General features: G+C 38.7%; 1 protein-coding gene across 1 annotated transcript in view; it reads right to left on the bottom strand.

Moving 5' to 3' along the window:
• Window positions 1-25,482, bottom strand: part of LOC127442579 (putative glycerol kinase 5) — a 31,207-nt gene that overhangs the window by 2,533 nt on the left and 3,192 nt on the right. Inside the window, exons 5-15 of the mRNA XM_051700719.1 lie at window positions 17,891-18,022; window positions 17,719-17,794; window positions 17,256-17,317; window positions 16,516-16,589; window positions 16,354-16,414; window positions 16,136-16,262; window positions 14,007-14,111; window positions 13,224-13,318; window positions 12,290-12,393; window positions 10,429-10,488; window positions 10,188-10,321 (exon numbers count right to left, since the gene is read on the bottom strand). Of these exons, the coding sequence (XP_051556679.1) occupies window positions 10,188-10,321; window positions 10,429-10,488; window positions 12,290-12,393; window positions 13,224-13,318; window positions 14,007-14,111; window positions 16,136-16,262; window positions 16,354-16,414; window positions 16,516-16,589; window positions 17,256-17,317; window positions 17,719-17,794; window positions 17,891-18,022 (1,030 nt within the window). The remainder of the gene's footprint in view (window positions 1-10,187; window positions 10,322-10,428; window positions 10,489-12,289; window positions 12,394-13,223; window positions 13,319-14,006; window positions 14,112-16,135; window positions 16,263-16,353; window positions 16,415-16,515; window positions 16,590-17,255; window positions 17,318-17,718; window positions 17,795-17,890; window positions 18,023-25,482) is intronic.

The raw sequence follows: 25,482 nt of genomic DNA on the forward strand, positions 1-25,482 counted from the left end.
AACAGAGATGACAAAGGAATCAGGGTCTCTGTAGCCAGATGACACACACAGAAAACATTGCATGTAATTTTTTCTCTACCAGGTAATTGCAATTTGAATTTCTTATTTTTGGTAAACGTTTGAATGGAATGCAACTTTAATTATATTTCACTGATAGCTTTGAGTTTGATTTATTATTTTAATTGGATTGTTTGAATGTATTACTATTACCTGGTAAATAAATTGTTACATTTGAGTTTATTCTGATTTACTCTGAAACTACTGTCTTTAGTAGATTACGTTAAGTCCATGTTTCCGCAAATCTACAACTAGGTTAGTAGCGGACTAAAGCTCAGTTCTGAGTGGAGCATGAAGCACACCGACTGAGACTTTAGAGCTCCGACTAACAAATTGGCATTACTTCTAGTGTACTTAGAGTGTACAGGCTCGATATGGAATTTCCATTTAGGACATGAAGTTGTCGACCAAGCCTAAATAGGGTGAAGTCTAAACCTCTGGTTATTGTAATATTTTCTAGCTAAATGTACATAGGAAACTATGGCATGATTATATAAAGTTATTTTAACTTAAGTATTGTTGGTCTATCTTTGTAAATTTAGTGGTCATGACCTCTGGTTAGAAATAATGTTACTCTAATTAAGTGTTTACTATTTAAGGGGACTAAACAAAATAATTTTAAATAAAAGGGCAGCGTGAGCAGCCATCTAATTAGTATTTAGTCAATTACTGTTTTAATGACCAATACTGCCATATTTGTGACCGTGAGATCCGTGTACACGGCCGGCGCAAGACTCTCCAAGCGACAGGAATCTGAATGAACAAGTACAATATAAAATAGAGTTAAATATGATGATCAAATGTTAAACCAAATTTAATAATAATAATTAAGATTAGAACATTAATATATCCTTGGAAACTTTTATAATTGGAGACAGATAAAATAAACGGGGATCATAAAATGAATAATATAGTTATTTAATTGGAACAAAATAACAAACTTAATGCGCACAAAAAGACAGAACACGCAGGAGACCTTCAGCCATGCCATTGGATGCCGCTATTGGACCAGTGGGTGGCCCCTTACAGCACGTTCTCATAGTATTGTAGCTGCAGCGAATTATTGAGGCATAATGCATTTTTGTGCCATGTTATTAATAACAGTTTTCAGCTGAGGGCGCTATTTTACTACTGTTGTTTTTAACAACCGTTCAGTTCTCAATAAAGCTCATTTTGGTATCTTTGGAGTGCGGGTTTTGGAAAGAGGGGGTGGCTTATCCAATGGCTCGGTCTCGTGGAAGTAGAACGACTGAAATTGCTTACAGCACCTTTAAATAGTTGCAGTAAAAAGGCAGCCATCTACGTTGCAAGTAAATCATTCGCATATATGACTAAACTTCACGCTATGTGACTAAAATATGTCTGTTATTAGCCACTGGCTAGTACATATTCAGATTTCACTCATCAGTGATTGAGTGGTGTAGTGGCGAAGAACCAAGATCCTTTTACTGAATAAAGCCTGGTTTATACTTCGGAAGAACCCAAACTTTTTTCTCCTGGACGAACTAAAGCACCTAAGGCTGTTCGATTCCAAAAATTTGGGAATCGACTCCTATTCCTAGTTTTGGAATCGATTCCAAGAATCGATTTGAGACTCATATTTTGATTCTTTTTCGATTCCGAAAAAAACGGGAGGTAAGGTTAAATCTCATAATAAACAGCTCACTACAAAGTGTTCTTTGCACTATTTATAATAGCATGAATGACATTTACTATTAGTAGGTCCATTCTAAAATTAAATCAGGGCCTCTATGCACATAAAGGATGATGCTTCAATCCCATGAGATAATTTTGAGGGAAGTTAGAGTAGATGCGGCTGTATTTCGAAGAACTACCGAAAATAGTCTCAAAAGCACCATTTAAGCTACAATGAAATTGTCTATAACCCACGAGTTCTTGTTTAGAAAGGTTTAAATTATAATGTACAGTAATTGCCCTCTACCATTTGTACACTTGTTGGGCCTCATGTATTCAGACAGAAGACAAAGGCAGGCCTAACAGTCATAAAAACATAACTCAAGCCACCACCTTCTAAGTTGTAAATTTTACTGATAAAAATCGCACCAAAATCAAACAAAGGGAGTACAAAACAGACTACAAATCCATGAAGCCTTGCTCACTAAAGGATCGAATTCTCAACTCCTATTGGATGAGGCACACAACAGAACGTCCCTCAAACATGACATCATCAGGAGTTTAAATAATTCTGAAATGCTTCCAGAATTCGCTTCCAGCGACTTAGTTCACCGAATACGGACGTAGCTTTTTGCTGCTCTCTTTGCTGACTTGAAACTGTGGCCATACAATCTCCATCTCGCTGGATGAGTTGAGATTACTCTGTGTTCAACCGAACACTCTAACAGATCCGAAGGAGACCGCCGAGCAATTCGCATCTTCACCCGTTTGCCTACAGAAGTGAAGAGATTAAAGATTTCTCTTCCATCTTCAATCAAGTCGACATTTCTGAGTTCTCCGCCAGCCCGCCGAGAATCAACAGCCGTACCGCCCGCCGACAGAGCGAGGAAACGGCCTCCCGTCATCACCCGAGCCTCAAGGAACCGGGTCGGAGTTAAAGGACGGAGGAAAACACATTCTACCTGTGTCCTCATGCGATTCAAGTAAGAGGTTTACGTCTGGGCAGAGATAGAATATTATAGTGTGTTATTCTTGTGTTTCAAGGTTTTTGCTTGTACAGTTTACGGACCGCCATGTCCGCTCATTATTAATACTCAGGGTATTAATTATCACGAATTTGTTTTGCTGTATTGTGGTCCAACCAAATTGGATTGTTGTGCATTTTCGCCATCGCGGGTGAGACAGAAACTGAGTTCATCCATTAAAGAGTCAAATAACGCAGGACTTTTACGAGCCCCGCTCGTAAAACCGTGTCTCTGAGTGATGAACACGGCTGCTTTATCTCCAACTATCGTGAAATCAGCTTTCGGGCTGTCACTTAATCATCTCTCTCTCTCTCACTAACCACACTGACACACACACACACACACACACACACACACACTGTCACACACACACCTTATGTGTTATAGGATTATTTTTAATCATATCACTGTTTAGTTTGTAGTTGTAAGTCGGAAGTTTATTGACTGCATTGTATTAATTATTAATTGATATTACTGCATTAATAAACTTTTGTTTATATTACAAAGAGAAGTGTTTTGGTTTTGCATACGCCTGTGTCATGCTGACGGGATGTCAGTGCTCGGATTCAAACCTTCATTCATTGTTTTTTTCCCGAAAATCGATATTCTTCGGATGCCGATTTTCCTAAGAAAACATTCTAATATTGAGACTGTTTTAATATTCGGTTATTAATCCCTGATTTCAGGGTGGTGCCCCGTCAATGTTAATCCTTATTAATATTCTATTGATTTTTGATAATTGATAATTATCTTTGATGATTGTTGAATTTGAATGATCAATAAGCTAGTGTTAATTTTAATTAATGTTTCATCGATGTTAACAATTGACGATTATCTTTGATAATTGTTGATTTTAAAGGATTAAAAAAGCTAACATTGATTCTCATCAATGTTCTATTGATTTTAATAATTAATAATTATCCTTGATAATTATTAATTATTGCTAATAACCAAACTTGCTCCTAAACGTAGCACACTACATTTACTGGAGCCCCATATGAGGTTTTAATGAGTTAGATCCAATTAATTAATTTAAATATTAATTAATAACTACAGAAATAATTAATTATTTCTGATAGTAACACTGATCTAAACAACCAGTAAAGCCCTACACACTGAATAAAATGTCCAAACAATACACTTCAGTTTTATGTAAAAATCCAGGTGGTTGTACTGGTTTATTTCATACAATATAAAAATTTTTATATTTTATAATGTGTATTTAAAAAATGTTGTCTTTGAAATTGATTTCATAAAATAATTGTCATGTAAAATGGTGTAAAATGTAGGCTAATTAATATATATTTATATATAATATATATTCTAAGGTTTTAAAATACTGTAAAAATGTTGAGAACATTCTCGCTTTTATAAGTGCAGCACATTGATCATTTAAACTTTAACATACCGATTTATTGATGTGAACTCTGCCATCTCCTTGTTGTAGACTTTGTTGTGACATCGGGAGAGTTGTTAGTGTATGCCAATTTACTGTCACAAATTTGGCATGTTACTTGAATTTAATCCAAAGTAAAAAATACTGGCAAACAATACAGGTCACAAGCAGATGTGTTGAAGGGCTTGTGTGATTGCGAATACAGATGAACAAACGGAGCAGATTTACAGATGCTGACGGACTACAAAATACTCAAGAGTCAGGTTGATGATCATTAAAATGCAGTCATTTTATAATTGTTTTGTAAATTGTTTTAGTGCTGTTAGGCTTCTGAAATGTGTATTAGTTCAGTGGTCAAGGAAATAAACAGTCTAAAAATATAGACTGGTTTCCCTGAAAGAAATAGACTCCAGCTTTGGAGCTGATTCCAACATTGAGTCAATTCTCGATTCCCAATGCTTTGGAATTGATTCCCAGCCCTAAAAGCACCCAAGACAAACGAAGCCGGCGTATATACTATGCGTGACTCATTTTAATATTATTTTTTTAAAATTTGTTTGTTTAGGGTGATGTCACGGTGTTTAATGTATAGTTCCAGCCAGTGGAAGAAAAAAAGTGCAGGTGCTCTCCTTATTATTAACAAAACTGTTAATAATATGCATTTATTTACTTATTGTTTATGAAAAGGAAAGGAGGAAGAATATTTAGATCTGCTTAAGTCTGTATCTTTGACAATACCAACCTACATAAGAGAACAATGGCAATCTAATGTAGAACTGTCTTTTTACACAAAATAATGTAGCCTAAAACTGAAAAAAGAGCACTATGTCTGTTTTTCCTTTTTTTAATTATTATCCTCCCATTCAATGAGAGGACAATTAGCCTTTCTTGTCCTGCACACATGAATTTGCACACAGGAGCCAGATACTTGTGCAGATAATAAATAAACGATGAACAAACTGATTTGATGATGTTCAGGATTGTGAACGCTGACACACACCTGTATACAACTAAACACTGTCAGGATTTATGCATAGGCAAGTTCAGTGACACTTCACATAATCTTTTTACAAGCACTACAGAAAAGAATTGAGAATAAAAAGCAACTTTTCCTGTGTATTTTATCTGAAGCTTTGGTTTTCATCATTGATTTATCAATGTGAAAAAGGTTGCGCATATGAGCTGACATCACTTCTGTAACAGCCTAACCTTAGCCCTTTTTTTTTTTTTTTTTTTAAGTCTGTAGTTTTGACTGCACCCAGTGGATAAACAATTTGCATAAATACATTTGACATTTGAGAGGGCTCAGATGTTTACCACAGCGATTTTATCAAAATCATTTGGAAGGTCAGATAAAAGTAATTGGCTGGCCTCATTGCATCACTGACTTACATTAAATAAAGACATTGCATCATACCGGGAGACTCTGAGAAGTGGTGGTACGCAAGAAAAACCATGCGTATTGGATTTTAGTGACATAGTGTTTGTTTTAATGTGCATGCGTATTCACATTTTTATGTTTTGTTTTTTTACTGTAGCGTACATACCTGTCATTAATATATATATTCATATAACACACACACACACACACACATTTAGATATTAGAGCTGCACAATGAATTAAAATAAAATCGCGGTATGACATTGTGCGATTATTTAACTGTAAAGGGCTACAACGATTTAATTAAATTAATAGATAAATCAAGCTGTTCGCTTCAAAGTCTATGCACGCTGCTCTGTCCTGTCTGTATTGTGTATAAGCATTATTACAGTGTATTCAGAGTCGTTCTGTGCTACACAGCTCGTGCTCAGATTAACAGATTTGCTCCATTCGGTTCCATGTGCTGAGCGCGTCATTTTTAAAGCGCTCCAGATTCACTTTAATTTCACTTTTGCACACTTCCAAGTATATCTGACCACTACATGTTAATATACAAATAATTCACCCCATGGCATTTATGGAGGAGGAGATGTAAAAATAAGGAGCACATTATAGTGAGGAGTATATTGCTTAATTTATATATTTGCTTTCTATGGGTGAAAAGGAAAAACAAGGAAAAGTATTTTATGAAATCCATGGTTATGACCATAATTTTTTTGGATTTTCTTCCCTTTTTCTCCCAATTTGGAATGCCCAATTCCCAATGCGCTTTTAAGTCCTCGTGGTGGCGTAGTGATTTGCCTCGGTCCGGGTGGTGGAGGACGAATCTCAGTTGCCTCCGCATCTGAGACCGTCAACCCGCGCATCTTATCACGTGGCTTGTTGAGCGCGTTGCCACGGAGACATAGCGTGTGTGGAGGCTTCACACCATCCACCGCAGCAACCACGCTCATCTCACCACGCACCCCACCAAGAACGAACCACATTATAGCGACCACAAGGAGGTTACCCCATGTGACTCTACCCTCCCTAGCAACCGGGCCAATTTGGTTGCTTAGGAGATCTGGCTGGAGTCACTCAGCACGCCCTGGGATTCGAACTACTGAACTCCAGGGGTGGTAGCCAGCATCTTTTACCACTGAGCTACCCAGGCCCCCGGTTGTGTACTCAATGTACTCATAAAAACCAAAACATCCACTATGTCACCAAAATCCACTACACAGAGATTAGATCCACTACGTCATCGCGTTACAGTCTGCAGAGGGGACCCTCTCGAGATGTGCGCAAACAGGAGAAATCTCACCAAACAAACACCTTGGCAGAACAAAAATGTCACTGCATTTCGTCATCATCTGTAGGCGAACTAAACAATGCTGGCGATTAAGAATCTGGATTCAGCCTTGTCTTTCACTGCATGTGTCTCATGAGCGAACACACAATTTCAAGGAAACTGACCTTATTTGGCTCGTGTTGTCACCATCGCTTTAGTTGAGCTATGATATGCCATAGTTACATTTACATTGCATTTATCCACAACAACTCTGATTTTGCTTTTCCACGGACTGTTTACACAGCATGCTCTGTTTTACAGCATGGCTACAGACCAGTGCAACGCGCCTGTTGGATGTCTATTATAAGGTAAAACTGTTGCAAAACTCAAGCGCTTGTACATTTGAATTTGAGATCTTGTACAATAAATATTTGTACAAGCAAGTCAAAACACATTATGCAAGTAAAAGTTTCTTTTTTGCTCTTTCAGAGTTGTGTTTGTCCAAAGATGATCTCATGCACTGAACGTGAGAGTCACACAATTGACATTGTTCTCACGCCACACATCCCTTTTCTCACGCAGTGATAATGTCGCGGAGCAAAGACGACACTGACAGCACGCGGACAGACAAGACAGAGCAGGCAGCACCATGCAGCAGCGAGACCCCCCTCCCCCCATGACATTTCATAGAGTGCATTTTTTAGTAATGATACAAACTGTTGTCAATATCATGAAATCATATAAATTGATGTGAAATTTGTACGTTTAAGAAGCTAAAATGTGGGGAGGCCTGGGTAGCTCAGCAAGTATTGACGTTGACTACCACCCCTGGAGTCGCGAATCCAGGGCGTGCTGAGTGACTCCAGCCAGGTCTCCTAAACAACCAAAGTGGCCCTGTTGCTAGGGAGGGTAGAGTCACATGGGGTAACCTCCTTGTGGTCGCTATAATGTGGTTCTCGCTCTTGGTGGGGCACGTGGTGTGTTGTGTGTGGATGCCTCGGAGAATAGCATGAAGCCTCCACACGCGCTACGTCTCCGCGGTAACGCGCTCAACAAGCCACATAAGACGCGCGGACTGACGGTCTCAGACGCGAAGGCAACTGAGATTCGTCCTCCACCACCCGGATTGAGTCACTACGCCACCACAAGGACTTAGAGCGCATTGGGAATTGGGCATTCCAAATTGGGGAGAAAAAAAGAAGCTAAAATGTGATTAAAATTATGAAAAGCAAAATATAAAATCAAATTTACAATCTCGCATACTACATTGCGTTTAGTCATACATACAGTATACAGTAAATACTATATACTAGTGATGCACCGAAATGAAAAGTTTGGGCGAAGCTTCTGGAGACACCGGGCCGAAAGTGAAAATGCTTTATATACAGTATATATATTATATTTTTATTAGGCTTTGGAATAATGCTCTATCTGTATTGTATATGTATGTATATACTAATATACACGGTATATATTATTTATAGGCCTAATATATACATTTTAAATCATCTGATGTACAATTAGAATACAGTTACATTCAAAAAGTATTTTGATTACTGAAGAGATTACTTTGCATTTTATTGTCATTTGTTTCATTTAATATTTAGTCCTTTCAGATGGAAAACATTTATACATATAAATGATGTGATCCAAAGTGCATTTGAACAGCGGTGAAACATTTTCTTACGATGTGTTACTTCTCTGTCTGCTCGTATGAATGTAAGTTTGAAGTAAGTTTGGAGCACAATAGAAATAAACCTTGTGTAAATTGTCAGATTTACGCTAAGCTAAAATGCTAATTCTAGCCATTTTACATGCACAGGTTACCAGGCACGATCAGATTTTTGTATCAAGAAAATTCACGTTAGATCATAATTTCTTTTTTTCTAGTAAGACCTTTGTTATTAGGGCAAAAATCGTATTCTTGATAATAATGTTTGTATTGTTTTCCTGTAAAAATATCTAAAAATCATTACAACAAGGTCAATTTGATTTATCTTGTTTGAGAAACAACACTGCATAAGATATTTAGGTTTTTCAGACGAATGTATTTTTAATGTGTATTTTGTCTTACTGTACTGGCAGAGTTTTTATAGTCAAAACAAGTGAAAAAATCTACCAGTGCTGAAGAAGTAATCCAAAGTATTTAGAATACGTTACTGTCCTTGAGTAATCTAATGGAATACGTTACAAATTACATTTTATAGCATGTATTCTGTAATCTGTAGTGCAATACATTTCAAAAGTAACCCTCCCAACCCTGTATACTTTTGCCTAACATAAGCAAATATTTACCCTACGGAGTGCTAATAAAGTACTTATGAATACACAGCAAAGGACAAAAGCAAACCTTCTTTCTTGTATCTGTCCATCATTCGTATTTTCAATATTGATGTGAGTGGGGAAAATATTTGTGACAGTGTCACTCTTTGTCACACTGGTCCAGTTTCAGACGAAAAGCGTGAATTTGACCGTTTGCCCGAGACCGCAAGCATTGGACTCGCGTTTGACACTGCTGATTTAGAGTGTGACTCGGCTCAAACAGTAGGTGGGGATATTTTACCATGATATGTGATGGTGGCTCACGCTAAACGGTCTCACAGCCTCTGAAAACGCACGGAAAAACACTCGTTATTAATGCGCTGATATTCAAGAGAGCGATCGCTTCATTACTTTTGGGAATGTAGACTTTAATAGGCAACTAGGTAACGCAAATACCAACAGAATGTGCGCTTGCATTTTAAATTTCACCACACTGTGCTTTCATAAACTCCTATGTGTGTTTTTGTGCTGTTGCGCTCGTTCGTGTGGACACACACATACACACACTGTACAGATGCGCAGCTCAATTATAAGCACAATCTTGTTACTATCAATATATATTTAAACATTAGCTGCTGTTTATATCTTTTCTGCTTTTTTTCTCTTCCGGCCAAAAACCGAAAATTGCACCGACATTTCGGTGCATCCCTACTATATACGTGAAGATGCATTACGCTTACATTCTGTTAAAAGTCTAGTGAGTAAAAACAAAAATGTACAAGCCAAATGACGATTCTTTCTCCAACATGTCCTTAGAGGATTTAAAGGTTTGAACTGCTTGATGTCATTAAATAAATGTGTGCCCGCAATATTATCATGCAGTTCTGCGCTTTTAAATGCGCTGAAGCACTGCGTTTACGTTGAAGCGTGTCATTCTGTGAACACGTGAACATAACAGAGCCTAATTATACATTATTATCCTTAACAATTACTAGTCCACTAGCCATTTAAATAACTGACCGACTAGTCGATTATGTAAATTGGTAGTTTTGCACATCTGTAGTAAACAATCAGTCTCAGTTGTTTTGGAACCTTTGGACTGTGAGATGGACATGTGTTTTCCTGTTTAATTGCTGCACTGTAATGTGACTTGTTCCTTACCTGTTCCTAGCCCTGCAACAAAAGCAGCCCCAAGGCAGGACATGTCATAGTGAGCTGGACGTGCTATCTTACGACCCAACAGATCTGCTGTCAGTTGCATGATGAAGTCATTGGTGCATACACCTCCATCTGCCCTATAAACACATAGACATATACACACAAGTGCAATTTATGTTGGGAATTCGGACAGGCAGCTTTAGGCCGTGTCATAAGATATGCAAGATTGATTGAGAGACCTTACCTGATTTTAGTGATGGGAATATGCGTTTCTCGAAGCATGACATCGAAGAGCTGCTTGTTCCTGAAAGATATTACACAGAATTGCTTTTATTAGAATATGACACATGATTATCCGCTCTACAGGAAAACAAACAGGTACAAGGGAATTCATTCATTTTTATCTTCGCTTGTATTGAGACCTATGAGAGTGGTCATGTCTATAAATTTCAGCAGTTTGTCTGCTGAGTCACTGCTGACGTTAGTATACAAGGATGACAGGGACTGGGAGAGCATGCACAACGTTTGGATGTGCCTTTGCTGATAGTTTGGCAGGCAGATTGATGGTGCTAACTCAAACATACTATCATTTTATTTACTACTAAATCTGGAACAGTACCTAATGCGGAGCATAATTCCAAATACAAGATTCTAGTGTGAGTGCCAACACATGGGTTTCAGGACAAAGTGCAAGCCCATATTTACACTGTTGCCTTATGAGCAAACTGCAAGGGATCAAGGTGAGTAGTGGGGACAAGCTTCATGTTGTTCAAAGGCTCAAATGTATTAATTATCGAGGATGTTAGTTTAATGGGACTATACTTTAAAGGATGTTATACTGTATTTTCCAAGAACAACAGAAACAATAAAAGATGATCTGAGGCAATCTGGCATTATACATCTGAGCAATGACTGAATAATTTAGCATAATTTTGTGCAGCTGGAGACAGACAAATAGGACCTGCTGACTTTTTACAGTTCTGCTTAGTAAATACCTTGAATAGGTTAAAAGGGATTTAGTAACAGATTATATCCTTTGAATACTCAGCCATTCAGAGGACTTGGTAGTTTTCATTGACAAGAACAGACCTGACGAGTGGGTGTGAGACTGCAGTTAATAGCTTATCTTTTGTGAGGCTGGGTCGCAAGGTTAGAGATCCTTAAGGCCCAGATATACTTCAGTAGAAGTTCTTCCTCATTCTCCGTTCAGGGGTAAAAAGAAGTTCTAAACATCAGAGCAACGGTATACTGTTCACAGACATTCAGACCACACCGTTGCGGGAAGCATTTAGTGCATTTAAGTACGAGGACGCTCAAGACTACATGTAAAACCTTAACTAATGTAATGACACATTTAAAATGTGTTATCAATGACTTCATGCCTCATTTAATGAGTAGAATTCAGGTTAGTAAAAGAAGTTGTTTTAACAACTCAATGATGATTTAAAAGTAATATATACGCAGCAGAACATGTGCCATTTGTCTTGTTTACATTCTGAATTCATTACGCTAATGCACCGATTACACTCTGATATTGTTATTTATGATGACACTGATACTACTGCAAAGATGGGTGTATAAAGGAGTGTTAATGGGCAAAATACAGACAAAAGAATGATGATAAGAGAGGCATATCTTAGGGCAGATGTAAGAATGGCTTTCACTGATGGCACATGAGTGAATGGGCACTTGAGAGTATTTGAGTAGATCTGATTCCTTTTGCAGACTAATTAAATAAATAAAATCACATGACATGCTCTTGGAAAATGTCTCTAAGCCAGTGATCGTACAGATGAAGGTAAATTTGCACCAGCGTAATATTGACTGATCTTGACTGACTGAACAACATAAACAGAATTGGTTGACTGCCTCGAAGTAGGTGGAGCTTAAGGTCACACCTACCGATGACATGAACTAATGGCAGTAAGGTGTTTAGCAGCCGGTGAGAAGATTTGCTAAAAGTTTGTCCCAGCCAGCTGTTACGAACCACCAAAATGAACTCAAATTTTGTTCTAAATGACGTCACGCTTGTTCGTTCTTTGATTTTGTATTAAGTATATCGCTATAAGTGAAAAACAGCTTGCAAGAAGCTTTGCTCAACTCACCTGAATGCTATAGACTCTAGAATGGCTCGAACTAGGTGGCTCTTGGTTGTAGAAGGTTTTAAGCCCATAAAAGAAGCACACGCTTTTGGATCATTCAGAGGGGCCTGTGGCACATTAACACAAACATCTAAATGATCAAATATTGAAAACAAAGTGAACTTCAAAAATGACATGATCACAATAAAATATGTTGTGTAATTCCTCTGTACATTTGTCTCAGAAAACAAAGAGTGACACCTTAAGAGTACGTTTACACGACAACGATGTACTAAAAACGAAAACGTTTTTCCTTTGCGTTTTTGAAAAGTTTTGCGTACAGATGACATTGTCAAAACGATCCCCGTTCGCACGGATCCGTGAAAACGACTAAAAAGGCTGTATTATGCATGCCAGGCCAGTAGTTGGTGATGTCACTTTGTAAAGAAACACTACATGCCTGCGCACATAAGCATTCTTCCACAGAGCGGTGAATACAAACAATGAAGATGGCGAAAGCGTCGACCAATTTTGTCTGGACGGACGATGAGGTTGCTTTATTACTACAATTACTTTGCTGGAGAAGCGTCAATAAACTCAAAATCTTGAGCAACACAAACACAGTCCTGTAGTCCGCCATTGTAGTTTTGAATGTCTCGCGCGCATGCCTATAGACTGAACACGTAATACGCGTGCGCATGACGTCATCGTTTTCACAAATTCGTGTTTTTGTATGTTTACACGGAGACGACAACGGCATCGTTTTCAAAAACGTGCACTTTGGAACCAGTTTTCAAAAGTTTGCGTTTTCAGGCCCCAAAACACCACTGTCATGTAAACGAACAGCCAAAACGCATAAAAAGTTTTCAGTTTTTAGTTGAAAACATTGTCGTGTAAATGGCCCTTAAAACAACAACCTGTTTAACAGTTACAATGTCAAAGATAAGCACAAACATACTTGAAGGCCACTGAACGAGGGCACAAAATACACTCCGTCGGAGTCTTCCACACAAGTGGCTATGACCTCCGTCTCCTTCACATCAGAAAAGAGCTCTGAAATATAGTATTTTACTGTCATAACCAATTATCAGAGACACTTTACTACAATAATAGAATAAAAACGACATTTGTCTGTGCAAATGCTGCCACCACAATGCTAGATTGTTATGGGTTGGTGCTGCTTACTAGCCAAAAGAGCCCACAAAGATATGGCTCCAGTCTTTCCTTCAGTGCAAGTCTATGGGATTTTTTGTGCCCATTTTATTGCTTGCCAGGCAAAAATCTTAACTTTTCTATGCGATCAAACTTATTGCACATCTTTACGTACCAGCCGCAAAATTTGAGGTATCATTTATGTCCGTAGCACAAACTGTGCAGGACAAGTTATGTATCAGTTTAATACTTAGGGTTAGGGGTCCAAAATCCTTATGTTCAAATCCCTAAACCAAAGTATGAGCACTGATAATAGTGATGCTTGCTTGCCTTAATAATACAGCTGGTGTAGACTGTTCTAATTAGGCTAGAGGTGTATAGTGTGCATGGACTATATGCAATGTCAGTAAATAATAAATCAACCAAACAAGCCTTATTTTTGGAGATATAAGGAATATGTGTGGGCTTGTTATTTTAAAAAGCACACTTTTGTCACAGTGTATACAAAAAATAAACATTAGTCATTCCTAAATGTTCCTTACTGTTGACTGCCTCTGAATAGTAGGTGAATAAACATGATCCCACTCACCTAGATCCTGTGCCCATTTAATGGCAGCACCTGTTCCAGCAGCATTACCCTCAGCCAGATAAACAACTTCATCACCAATCTTCCAGCCCACCAGAGGATAAAGACCTGTTTAGAAAACATGATACAAAAGAGATGCCACTAAACACTCTTACTCATTGTTTCCCCTTTGTTACTCATAATGAATCAGTGCGATGAGTTATAGTCTTACAGAGCCAGACTTTTGCCTATCAGCATAAAGCCTAGTCCACACTGGAGCTCACTCTGGCCAGTAACCACCCTCTTAGAGAGTAAAGGACATATAAAATGATCAACCACAGTTCAACGTTTAAAGTGCTGTTTAGGGGCGTGTATATCTGAAATCAATGATACCACTATAATAGACTGATGTGCAGCTAAGTGGATGCTAATTCAATTATTGGTGCAGCAGTCTCAGGCGAATGGCTGTAAAGTGAACACTGAGGAAATTAGCAAATAACTTTTGTCTTTAAAGGGATAATTCACCCAAATTCACCCTTTCATCAATTACTCACCCTCATGCCATCCCAGATGTGTATGACTTTCTTTCTTTCTGCAGAACACAAATGAAGATTTTTAGAAGGATATTTCAGCTCTGTGGATCCATTCAACAGGGTTCAAAACTTTGAAGCTCAAAAACCATATAAAGGCAGCATAAAAGTAATCCATAAGACTCCAGTGGTTAAATCCATGTCTTCAGAAGCAACATGATAGGTGTGGGTGAGAAACAGATCAATATTTAAGTCCTTTTTTTTTTTTTACTATAAATTCTCCTCCCTGCCCAGTAGGTGGCGATGCACGTAGAATGCGAATCGGCAAAAACAAAAGAAGAATTCTTAGGAGAGAAGAGCGCATAGGAGGCCTTTTTGAAACTGGAGATTTATAGTAAAAAAGGTCTTAAATATTGATCTGTTTCTCACCCACACCTATCATATCGCTTCTGAAGACATGGATTTAACCACTGGAGTTTTATGGATTACTTTTATGCTGCCTTTGTGTGCTTTTTGAGCTTCAAAATTTTTGACCATGTTGACTTGCATTGTATGGACCTACAAAGCTGAGATATTCTTCTAAAAATAATTGTTTGTGTTCAGCAGAACATACACATCTGGGATGGCATGGAGAATTGATGAAGAATTTTCATTTTTGTGTGAACTTTTCCTTTAAGATCATTATTTTATATCTTCTTCTTTAGTTTGTCAATATGAAATATACATTTTAGATTTCCAAACATTCCTTTTGCAAACAGAATAGAATAGAAGTAGAAAAGGAGTTCTGCAACAGATGGTTTGGCCCACACAGAGCCCGGATGTCAACATCGAGTCAGTCTGGGATTACATGAACATACATAAGTATTTAAGACAGTTAGGAGAATTAGTGCTGTTTAAAAAGGCATAGGGTGGTCACACCAAATATTGATTTAGTTTTTTTATGTTTACTGCACTTTGTATGAAGTTAATTGATAAATAAAAAAATATTCATGGAATAATTTTTTGAAAACATCTTCACTATACAACATTTTGCACAGTACTAACAGAGGACATTGTGATCTGAATTTGTGTTCCGTCCAACCTTACAAACTTATTCTGAAGCCTCATTGCAGCAGCCAGCTAACTTTAAATACAAATTAATCTCATGGCGAACTGATCCTGTGCATCCTTACTCCTAGAAAATTGTGTGGAAAACCAGGCAATCAGAATGGAACTTGCAATTTTAGAAAAACGAACTATTCCATTTCTGTGTAAAATATGCATTAAATGTTGTGTGAAAGTGCATGCATGTGTGTGCATGTAATCCGAAATGCCACATAACTAATATATACGCTGTCCTACAAAACCAAAATGCAGTTACTACACCAACACTGGCTTCCAAGTTTTTGGTTTTGGTGTGGATTGTGGGGTTATTGCAACATTCACACTCCATTTTCTCTGAATCTGAGCATAGTTTAGCCAAACCTGTCTGTCACCTGACAGTTCATTGTCTAAGAGACCAGATTTTGACCAAATTTGTAGTTATTGTGTTTTTAGTTGACTGCACAACGGTATGGTTCATGAAATTATAGCAGGTGTGGGATGTGTTATATCAAGATAAACATTTTTTCGAAAGGCACATACCAGCCACAGACGTGTGTGGTTTATTCCCAGTATTGATGTCCATGAAGGTCCCTGTGCCCATAGTGATTTTCACGTCACCCGTGTCAAAACAACATTCTCCAAACATGGCTGCCTGTTGGTCCGCCATCTGTGACAAAGAGACAAATCAGGTTTTTGGAACAAATGTGCAATCATAAAATTAAATGCTTAAAACAGCATGACAATGGTTATACACTTACAACAGACATGATTGGGATGGGCACCCCAAATATGGATGGATCAGAAGAGCCAAAATTGTGACTGTATAATAAGAAGAGAATGTACCATTTAGACAAAAAGGGACAAGCAGGTATTCTAGAAATGGCTGAGCAATTCAGGGTGCATGAGGGGAGACACTGTACCTTGTGTTCTGCACCCTAGGGAGGATGGAGAGAGGTATAGAGAGGAGTGAGCAAAGAAATCCACTCCAGCACATCTGATGATCACACAAACACACACACTGTGAGCACAGACAACATCCCATGAACAAGCATCACTTACAGCAACACATTCTAAGACGCTATATTGACTAACCCACAGATAATAACCAACGCACATGAGATGGCAGAGGTTTTAAAGGAATGTAGCCGGTTCAAAACTAGTTAAGCTCTATTGACAGAATCTGTGTCGTGCTGTCGATTATCTGGACAATAATTTTGTAAAAACAAACAAATAGTGTTTACAGTAATGCACTTACAATGGAAGTCTATGGGGCCAGTGTTATGGAGGGTTTAAATATGAAGCTTATAATTTATTTTTTCTGGTGAATTTTTAGTTTTTAGGTTAAACCTATAATCAGAAACTTTAAATAACAATATAAGGAAATCTAGTTTAAGAAGTTATAAGGAACGTCTCTGGTACTTCAGTATTACTTATGTGGATGTGGGGTACCTAGGACCAAAAAGGTTGGGAAACAATTATATACAGCATGCCACAGATGTTTTCATGATGCTTACATTGAATTTAACCCAGAACATTCCTTTAACTTTGTTTGTTTGTCTCTCTCAGTGTGTGCGTGTTTGTACTTCAGTCCACAATCCAAAGGTAATAACCAGATAAGATAAAAGCCACACAAATATAGTAATTGGAAAGCTATAACTACCTGAAAAGAATCAAATATTGCTGTTGCACTGGCATTCGAATAGTCTGTAGCATGAACTGCGCCTGCAAAGAAAACAAATACACCAACAAAACAACTTAAACTTTGAACCAAAACCTGCAGAAAAAAATGATACAGCTTGTTTCAGTTTAAAAAAATAAATCATATATATATAAATATAAATAACCTTTGACGAGGGTTGTGGGGACATTACTTTCTAAGAATAGAGACAGCTACTGATGTAAGCCTGTCAGATCTGTGGCATGCTTTCCCTGTGCTGTCATTGACCAGAACAATATGAAAAGCCTTTAAAAGTTCTAATTGGTTTCTTTCAGCAACCTCTCAACCACCAACTCCACCAGAGATCTGACTGGTCGTGCTCAGTGGCCATATGTACAATATTTAGATATTCCGCTTGATAGAGTTGACCCATCAATTAGTGAGTTTATCATTAATAAATACACACCTTTAGTGAGTTTGTATAACAACCAGGTGTCTATGGTCCCAAAATAACATGTGCCATCTTCAACTGCTTGCCTTAACTGAGGAAAGAGAAGGTTGAAGTTGGGCTAAGAATGCCTGTCATAAATTGCAATCAAATACTGATTCCCATATTTTAACAATCAGGGCTGGTTTACCTGAGGGATATTGTTCAAGGCCCAAACAAGGCGCAATGATACATGTTGGGTGGTAAAAACTACCAGGCTGGCGGCAAGGAATCGCTTCTGTCTGGTAATAAAATGCAGCATCTTCAGCACACCATGTACTGTCTGTCAACACACAAAAATATTTCAACTCAATTCGATTTTTTGGTCTACTGGCCAAGTAGTTCAGATTTATATATTTTCATTGGTACCAACACAAAAATTATACATTTTATTTTGAGCAACATATCCACCTTTTTCACAGGTAGCGAAATTACCCAATATGCTTAGCATGTTCTTCCAATGCGGATGCTACAGACTTCCGCTTTACAGCTTATTCCCATTATCAAGCACTAAAATATCACTAACAAGAGTCAAAAACAGTAGAACAGTCTGTGTTTACGTAACACAAATCCCTTTCTCACTTTCAACGGCAATCCGAATGGATATGTGCGGTCACATACACTCACAGCACGACATGAGATACGACCCTCGTAAAAATGATTAAATAAAAAAAGAGGAGATTGGTTTAAATGTTTTTCATCTTTGTTATCTGCCAAAATGACGGACAGCATTTGGAATTATCCGTCAATATAAAAAAATTAAAAAAAATAGGTAAAAAAATGGACAGTTAGGTTAATGCAACCTCTGCTTATTACATCTGGTTCGACTCTAAATGTATCGGGAATTGGCAGCTTGTGGAGGGGACTTATCTTTGTAACATTCATTTTCGAGTAACATTCATTTTCCAGTAGTTTTTAAGCCACCTGTAGTTGTTATATAACACCCTCAAACAGCACATATTCCTCCAGAGCTTCCGCTGCTCACCATCACCAGTAACGTTAGTCTAGCTGATAACAACAACTAAGGGGAAGTTTGGAACATCCAAAAGGAAGCCTCTTGCCATAATGGTGCCGCCCATAGAGAAGTCAAGAAAAAGGTTTAAACAGGCGGACCGGTCGCTCACCCGCGCAGATCACAAACAGCGCTGTGAGAAGTGCATGCTGGGTCGTGGATTCAGCATTGATTATTTGTTTAAAACCTCTATGAAAACCCATAATGTGTCGATGATTAAACTAGTATTAAATGGCCCCAAAATTCTAAACAGCATTAAAAACGAATAAAGGAGAAATCTGTACCATGCACAGACAGATATTGTAGCTTTTAGTCCACACATCACAGATATTAATTTTTTTTTACCAAGGGACTTAAATCAATATATCGTGGTAATGAGGGAATATAATTTAATTTCAGGATGTGTTTTTCTCATGAAAAATGGCATAATTTGTTTTATGGTTACTGTCCATGTTATCATGGTTTTACTTTTACCTTTGGTTACTATGATCTTATTGCAAATACCACATCCTGATGAAAAGAAATCATGAAAGAAAACTAATTCCCACTGTCACACCGTGTCCTAACCAGACTCGATGCCGCGACACATGATCCTTCTCATAATAGTATATATTTAAGCCGGGTTGACACTAGCCGGTTCAAAACAACTTCATTTTCGCCGAGGATGTCACAGACCTACGGAATGTTGTGTTTGAGGTCTCGTTCTCTTCAACCGGAGCTCTATAGACACACACACAGACTCACACGCACACACCAGCTGCTCGTTTTGACTTTCTCTCCACTTCCCAATCACATGGAGATCGATGAAATAACAACAAAGTACTGCGTGAACATAAAAAATGGTAATATACTGAATTTTGATGCAATTCATAAAGTAACTTTGCTCTGTGTGTGTGTGTGATCATGTACTATCCCCTTGAGATTTTTAGCAGAAAGTGTAAGCGTAAGGGTACACAGCTTCAGTGAGAAAATGAGATACCTTCAATAAACAGACTGTTTCATCTGATGTTGTAACATCTGCTTTTATTGTCATTTATAATAATTTTAGTGTAGGAATATAGTGGTATCGTGTCACCCCCAAAATGCTGTTCCCAAACGTTCTCACACTGGCACCAAACGCTCTCACACTGGCCCCAAGTGTGGGTCCCTAACTGTCTCACAATGGCCCCAAAAGCTCTCACACTGGCCCTTAAAGCTCTCACACTCGCCCAAAATGCCCTCACACTGGCCCAAAATGCTGGTCCCAAACTGTCTCACAATGGTCCCAAAAGCTCTTACACTGGCCCTAAAAGCTCTCACACTGGCCCCAAATGCTGGTCCCAAATGCCCTCACACTGGCCCCAAACGCTCTCACACTGGCCCCAAGCCCAGGTCCCTAACTGTCTCACAATGGCCCCAAAAGTTCTCACACTGGCCCCAAACGCTGGTCCCAAATGTCCTCACACTGGCCCCAAATGCTCTTGCATAGACCTCAAACACTCTTACAATGACCATAAAATCCTCAAACTCTCTCACACTGGCCCCAAGCCCAGGTTCCTAACTGTTTCACAATGGCTCCAAAAGCTCTCACACTGGACCCAAACTCTCTCACACTCAACCCAAACACTGGCCCCAAACTCTCTCACACTTGACCCAAATGCTGTCCCCCAAACGCTCTCACACTGGCCTCAACGCTCTCAAACTGGCTCCAAACAATCTCACACTGGCCACAAACACTCTCACACTGGACCCAAACACTGGCCCCAAAAGCTGGTCCCAAACTCTCTCACACTGTCCCTAAATGCTGGTCCCAAATGCTCTAACACTGGCCCAAACGCTCTCACACTTGCCCCAAACACTGTCCCCAAAGGCTCTCACACTGGCCATAGGGCTGGGCTATATGTAAAAAGTATTTCTGCAACAACTGCCTTAAAAAATATTGCGATATCCGACAACATCGTCAACCCCCCTCCCTCGGTGAATGTTTGCTTTATTGATTTTGCTTTAAAAAAATGATTCATTTATTGAAACACAAAAAACATAAGACATTTCTAAATTTAAATGGCACTTTAAATTAAACGAAAAAAGCAATAAAATAACGAAGTGATCAAAAATCTTATTTAACCACCTCCCCAAATCCAAACATTTACCGTCTCCAATGGCTCCATTTGCCATCACGCAAGCATCTATCAACACAGATGGAAAATTACTAATAGCCTACAGATTAAGAACTAAAGACAATTGTAAAAATGTAAAGACAATAATAATCAAAATAAATAAGCCTAATAAATTCCCTTGTGTTCCCAAAATAATGCTGCCAAATGTGTGTTCTTATCGAATTTGTGGTTGTATTGCATTTTGGTAATACAGTTAATGCTGCCTAAACAAAGGAAAAGAAAACTCAATTTTAGGTGAACGTGTCTTGCATTACTTTATAATTTAATCACTTCTGTCTTTGTTTATTTAATACAAAGATATATATTACTGAACCTGCAGAGTTGCATTCACAATGCATGCCAACTGAGTGGAAATAACGTGAATTAAACTAACAGCACCTCCTGAGATGATCTGAGATCATTTGCAGCATTCTCACAGATGACATTATTCTTGCACACAGTTTTCAGACAAATGAAACAGAAAAAAAAGAAGTCAAAACTCTTTACATGCGCTTGTTCCACATGACAAGCTTGTGCTGCATGCACAACAGCGAATCAGGTGAATTTTTTTGCTTTATTGAATTGGCTTCAAAAATTTTATTCATTTATTGAAACATGAAAAACTTAAAAAAAGCAATAAAATAAAGTGATCAAAAAATATTTTTTAATCACCTCCCCAAATCAAAACAATTACCATCTCCAACGGCTCCATTTGTATCACGAAATCCGCAATGCATGTGAACCGCAAGGAAATAAAGCGAATTAAACTCACAGTACCTCCAGAGATGATCTGAGATCATTTTCAGCATTCTCATACACGACATCATACTTGCAAACAGTTTTCAGATGAAAGAGTGAAAACTCTTTACATGCGCTTGTTCTATGAGACAGGCTCGTGCTGCACACCTCTGAACAAACAGCAAATCAGACACAAGCACTGACGGCTTTTCTTTTGTCTGTTATTAAAAATACAATAAAGTGTGTTTCTTCAAGCACATCTTTGTGACTAACAGCATTCCTTGTCATGTGTCACTACGAGACAGGTCGCCCATCTGTTGCGGGTAGATGAGCAAAATTACCTGTGCATGAAATCCATTTGGACAAGGAACTTGAGAACTATTTTCAACTCTGGCCCTAAACACTCTCAGACTGGACTCAAATGCTCTTCACTGGCCCCAAGTCCGGGTCCCTAACGGTCTCACAATGGCCCTAAACAATCTCACACTTGCCTCAAATGCCAGTCCCAAAAGCTCTTACATTAGCCCCAAACTCTCTCACACAACACAAATGCTGTCCCCAAATGCTCTCACACTGGCCTCAACTCTCTCAAATTGGCTCCAAACACTGTTACACTGGCACCAAAGGCTGGTCCCAAACTCTCTCATACTGGCCCCAAACACTGGCCCTAAATGCTCTCACACTGGCTTCAAAAGCTCTCAAGACTGGCCCCAAATGCTTGTCCCAAACTTTCTCAGACTGGCCTCAAAAGCTCTTCACTGGCCCTAAACGCTAGTCCCAAACTCTCTCACACTAGCCTCAAGCGCTGGTCCCAAACAGTCTCACACTGGCCCGAAAAGCTCTCTCACTTGCCCCAAACGCTGGCCCTAAACACTCTCACACTGGCCCCAAATGCTCTTGCATAGACCTCAAACACTTTTACAATGACCATAAACTCCCTAAACTCTCTCACACTGGACCCAAACACTGGTCCCAAACTCTCTCACATTGGCCCAAACGCTCTCACGCTTGACCCAAACGCTGTCCCCAAAGGCTCATACTGGCCCCCAATCTCTCAAACTTGCTCCAAACACTGTTCCCAAACTCTCTCACACTGACCTCAAAAGCTGGCCCCAAATGCTCTCACACTGGCCCAAAAGCTCTCACACTGACCACAAATGCTGTCCCACGCACTCTCACACTGGCCCCAAACGCTCTTGCACAGACCTCAAACAGTCTTACAATGACCCTAAACTCCCCATGCTCTCTCACACTGGCCCCAAACACTCTCACACGGACCTCAAACCATCTTACAATGACCCTAAACTTCCCAAACTCTCTCAGTCTGGCCCCAAATACTCTCACTCTGGACTCAAACAATGGTCTAAAACTCTCTCACACTGGCCCCAAACTCTGACACTGGTCCTCATAATGGCCTGAATCTTTCTCACACTGGCCCTTACAATGGCCCAAACACCCTCATACTTGCCCCAAACACCCCTAAACAGTGCCTTACACTGGCCACTCTCTCACACTGGACCCAAATTCTCTCACACTGCATTTATATTTTCCATTAATTATTTACTTATAATTATACAGGTTAGAATGGACCAATGGCAAGAAAAACTCATTGGAGTAACTCTGGGCTAAGTGCCTTGCTCAAGGGCACAGAAGTGGTAGAGTAGCATTTCCATTGCACTGCAGTTTCTTAAATGATCATTCAACATCACAGAGAGCTGGTCAGATCCCTAATCACTAGACCACCAGCACCTTCTCGCTTGACCTCTACCATGGGAGATAAGATACAATTGCAGAAATTTTTCCCCATTGGAACTTGTTTAACAAGAACCAGTTTTATCTCCTACTAAACATAAGTGTGACACATGCTAAAACCACTTTCTCATTCAAACTCACTCTCAGCCCCTTACACAAAGTATCACAAAGTGTCCATTATCAGCCCAGTAATCTTCTCATGGACCTCTCTATATATCAGATTGCAAGACAATGAATATGAGGCTTCCTGAAAAGTATTATGACCCTTAAGCCAAACTTCTACATTAAGATAGGTAGTTTGATGCAAATCATCAAGATTTTAGGAGTACAATTTGAGTGGGGCCTGGGTAGCTCAGCGAGTATTGATGCTGACTACCACCTCTGGAGTCGCGAGTTCGAATCCAGGGTGTGCTGAGTGACTCCAGCCAGGTCTCCTAAGCAACCAAATTGGCCCGGTTGCTAGGGAGGGTAGAGTCACATGGGGTAACCTCCTCGTGGTCTCGATTAGTGGTTCTTGCTCTCAATGGGGCACGTGGTAAGTTGTGCGTGGATCGCGGAGTATAGCATGAGCCTCCACATGCTACGAGCCTCCGCGTGTCATGCACAATGTGCCACGTGATATATAGTAACCTTTTGCGGTTTAATAATCATTGTGATTCACATAGCGACCGGCTTTTCCGGATTGGGAATCTGCCGTCATTATGTCAGAGCTCCTTGGCCATAACAACACAGAAACACTTTAAAATAAAAGCTCTGCCAAAAAATGCAGATCGCTATTGTATAGTTATGTAATATTCACTGTTATACTACTACTACTTATAATAATAATAATAATAAATCAGTAGTAATTGTATTATATTTAAGCAATATCTCACATCTGTGATGCTCTGTTATGCAGCACTTTATTTGACAAAAATAACTCTAATGTTGTATATAGGATTATGCTGTGAGGTTCTGTATAAAATCACTCCATTTGATAAAAATAATACAATATCATGTTGAAATTGTTATACGTTCGTTTGATTAAAGTTCTAATGAACTTATTTAAATTTTGATGATAAAATTTAAAAACTGCTGATATGAGTTCAGAAAAAAAAAAAACAGGGTTCGAACTCTGTATCAGCGAGTACTAAAAAAAAAGTAAAGGTACTCTTTTTTTTTTTTTTTTATGGTATCGGGACATCCCTATTTTAAACAGTACAAATACTCCATGTAGTTTCTCAATTAATTGACAATTCATACACAATAATGACTAACATTACAAACTGTCACACTCCAAATAATCTAACAATCAATCTCTTGCTAAACGTTTGGCTTTTGTTGACTGTTCTACCTTAACATGCCTTTACTATAAGCACTCCATTGTTGGTGCAGCAGTACAGCGTAACATTTTCCTGCATGGGCAGCATTGAGGTTATGACTGATGTGTAATGTCAAAGTGAGGTTATAATGATATGATTCTATGATCCTATACAATATATTAACATGTAATAACACATGAACTATTAATGTGACTCCAGGTTTTGATTATTTTGATCCAGTTGATTAATTTGCTTCTGTGATTATTTCATTTAGAATACTGAGGGGAGGGGCTTCAGAAATAAAAGCTGTTTGGAGCTCAATCAGGAATAGAGGATTTATGTTCTTTCTGCATTTAAAATGTTAATGATGTTGGACAGCCGCTAGCACAGATAAACTGCAACTACCAATTGAAGGGTTGAAGTTTTGTCTGTCGGTATGTTTTAATCTTGTGTAGCTTTCTGTAATCTCTAAAATGTTGACATTCTGTACCATTTTCTGTTTAGTTCCTGGTCAGGTATAATACATTTATTAATAATATGCTCATTTCTCTCTCCAGTGTTTCAAGGGTTAGTTCACCTAAAAATGAAAATTCTGTCATCATTTACTCAACCTCATGTCACTAAAAACCTGTGACTTTCTTACATGGAACACGAGAGGAGACATTTTGAAGAATGTTGTTGACTGTGCTCTTGTTTTTTTCCATACAATGAAAGTGAATGGGAACTGAGGCTGTCAGTCCATAACATTCTGCCTTGCATTTCCTTTTGTGTTCCACAGAGGAAAGAAAGTCATGTGGGTTTGGAA

The sequence above is a fragment of the Myxocyprinus asiaticus genome, chromosome 6 (assembly GCF_019703515.2).
Source record: "Myxocyprinus asiaticus isolate MX2 ecotype Aquarium Trade chromosome 6, UBuf_Myxa_2, whole genome shotgun sequence".
Lineage (NCBI taxonomy): Eukaryota > Metazoa > Chordata > Actinopteri > Cypriniformes > Catostomidae > Myxocyprinus > Myxocyprinus asiaticus.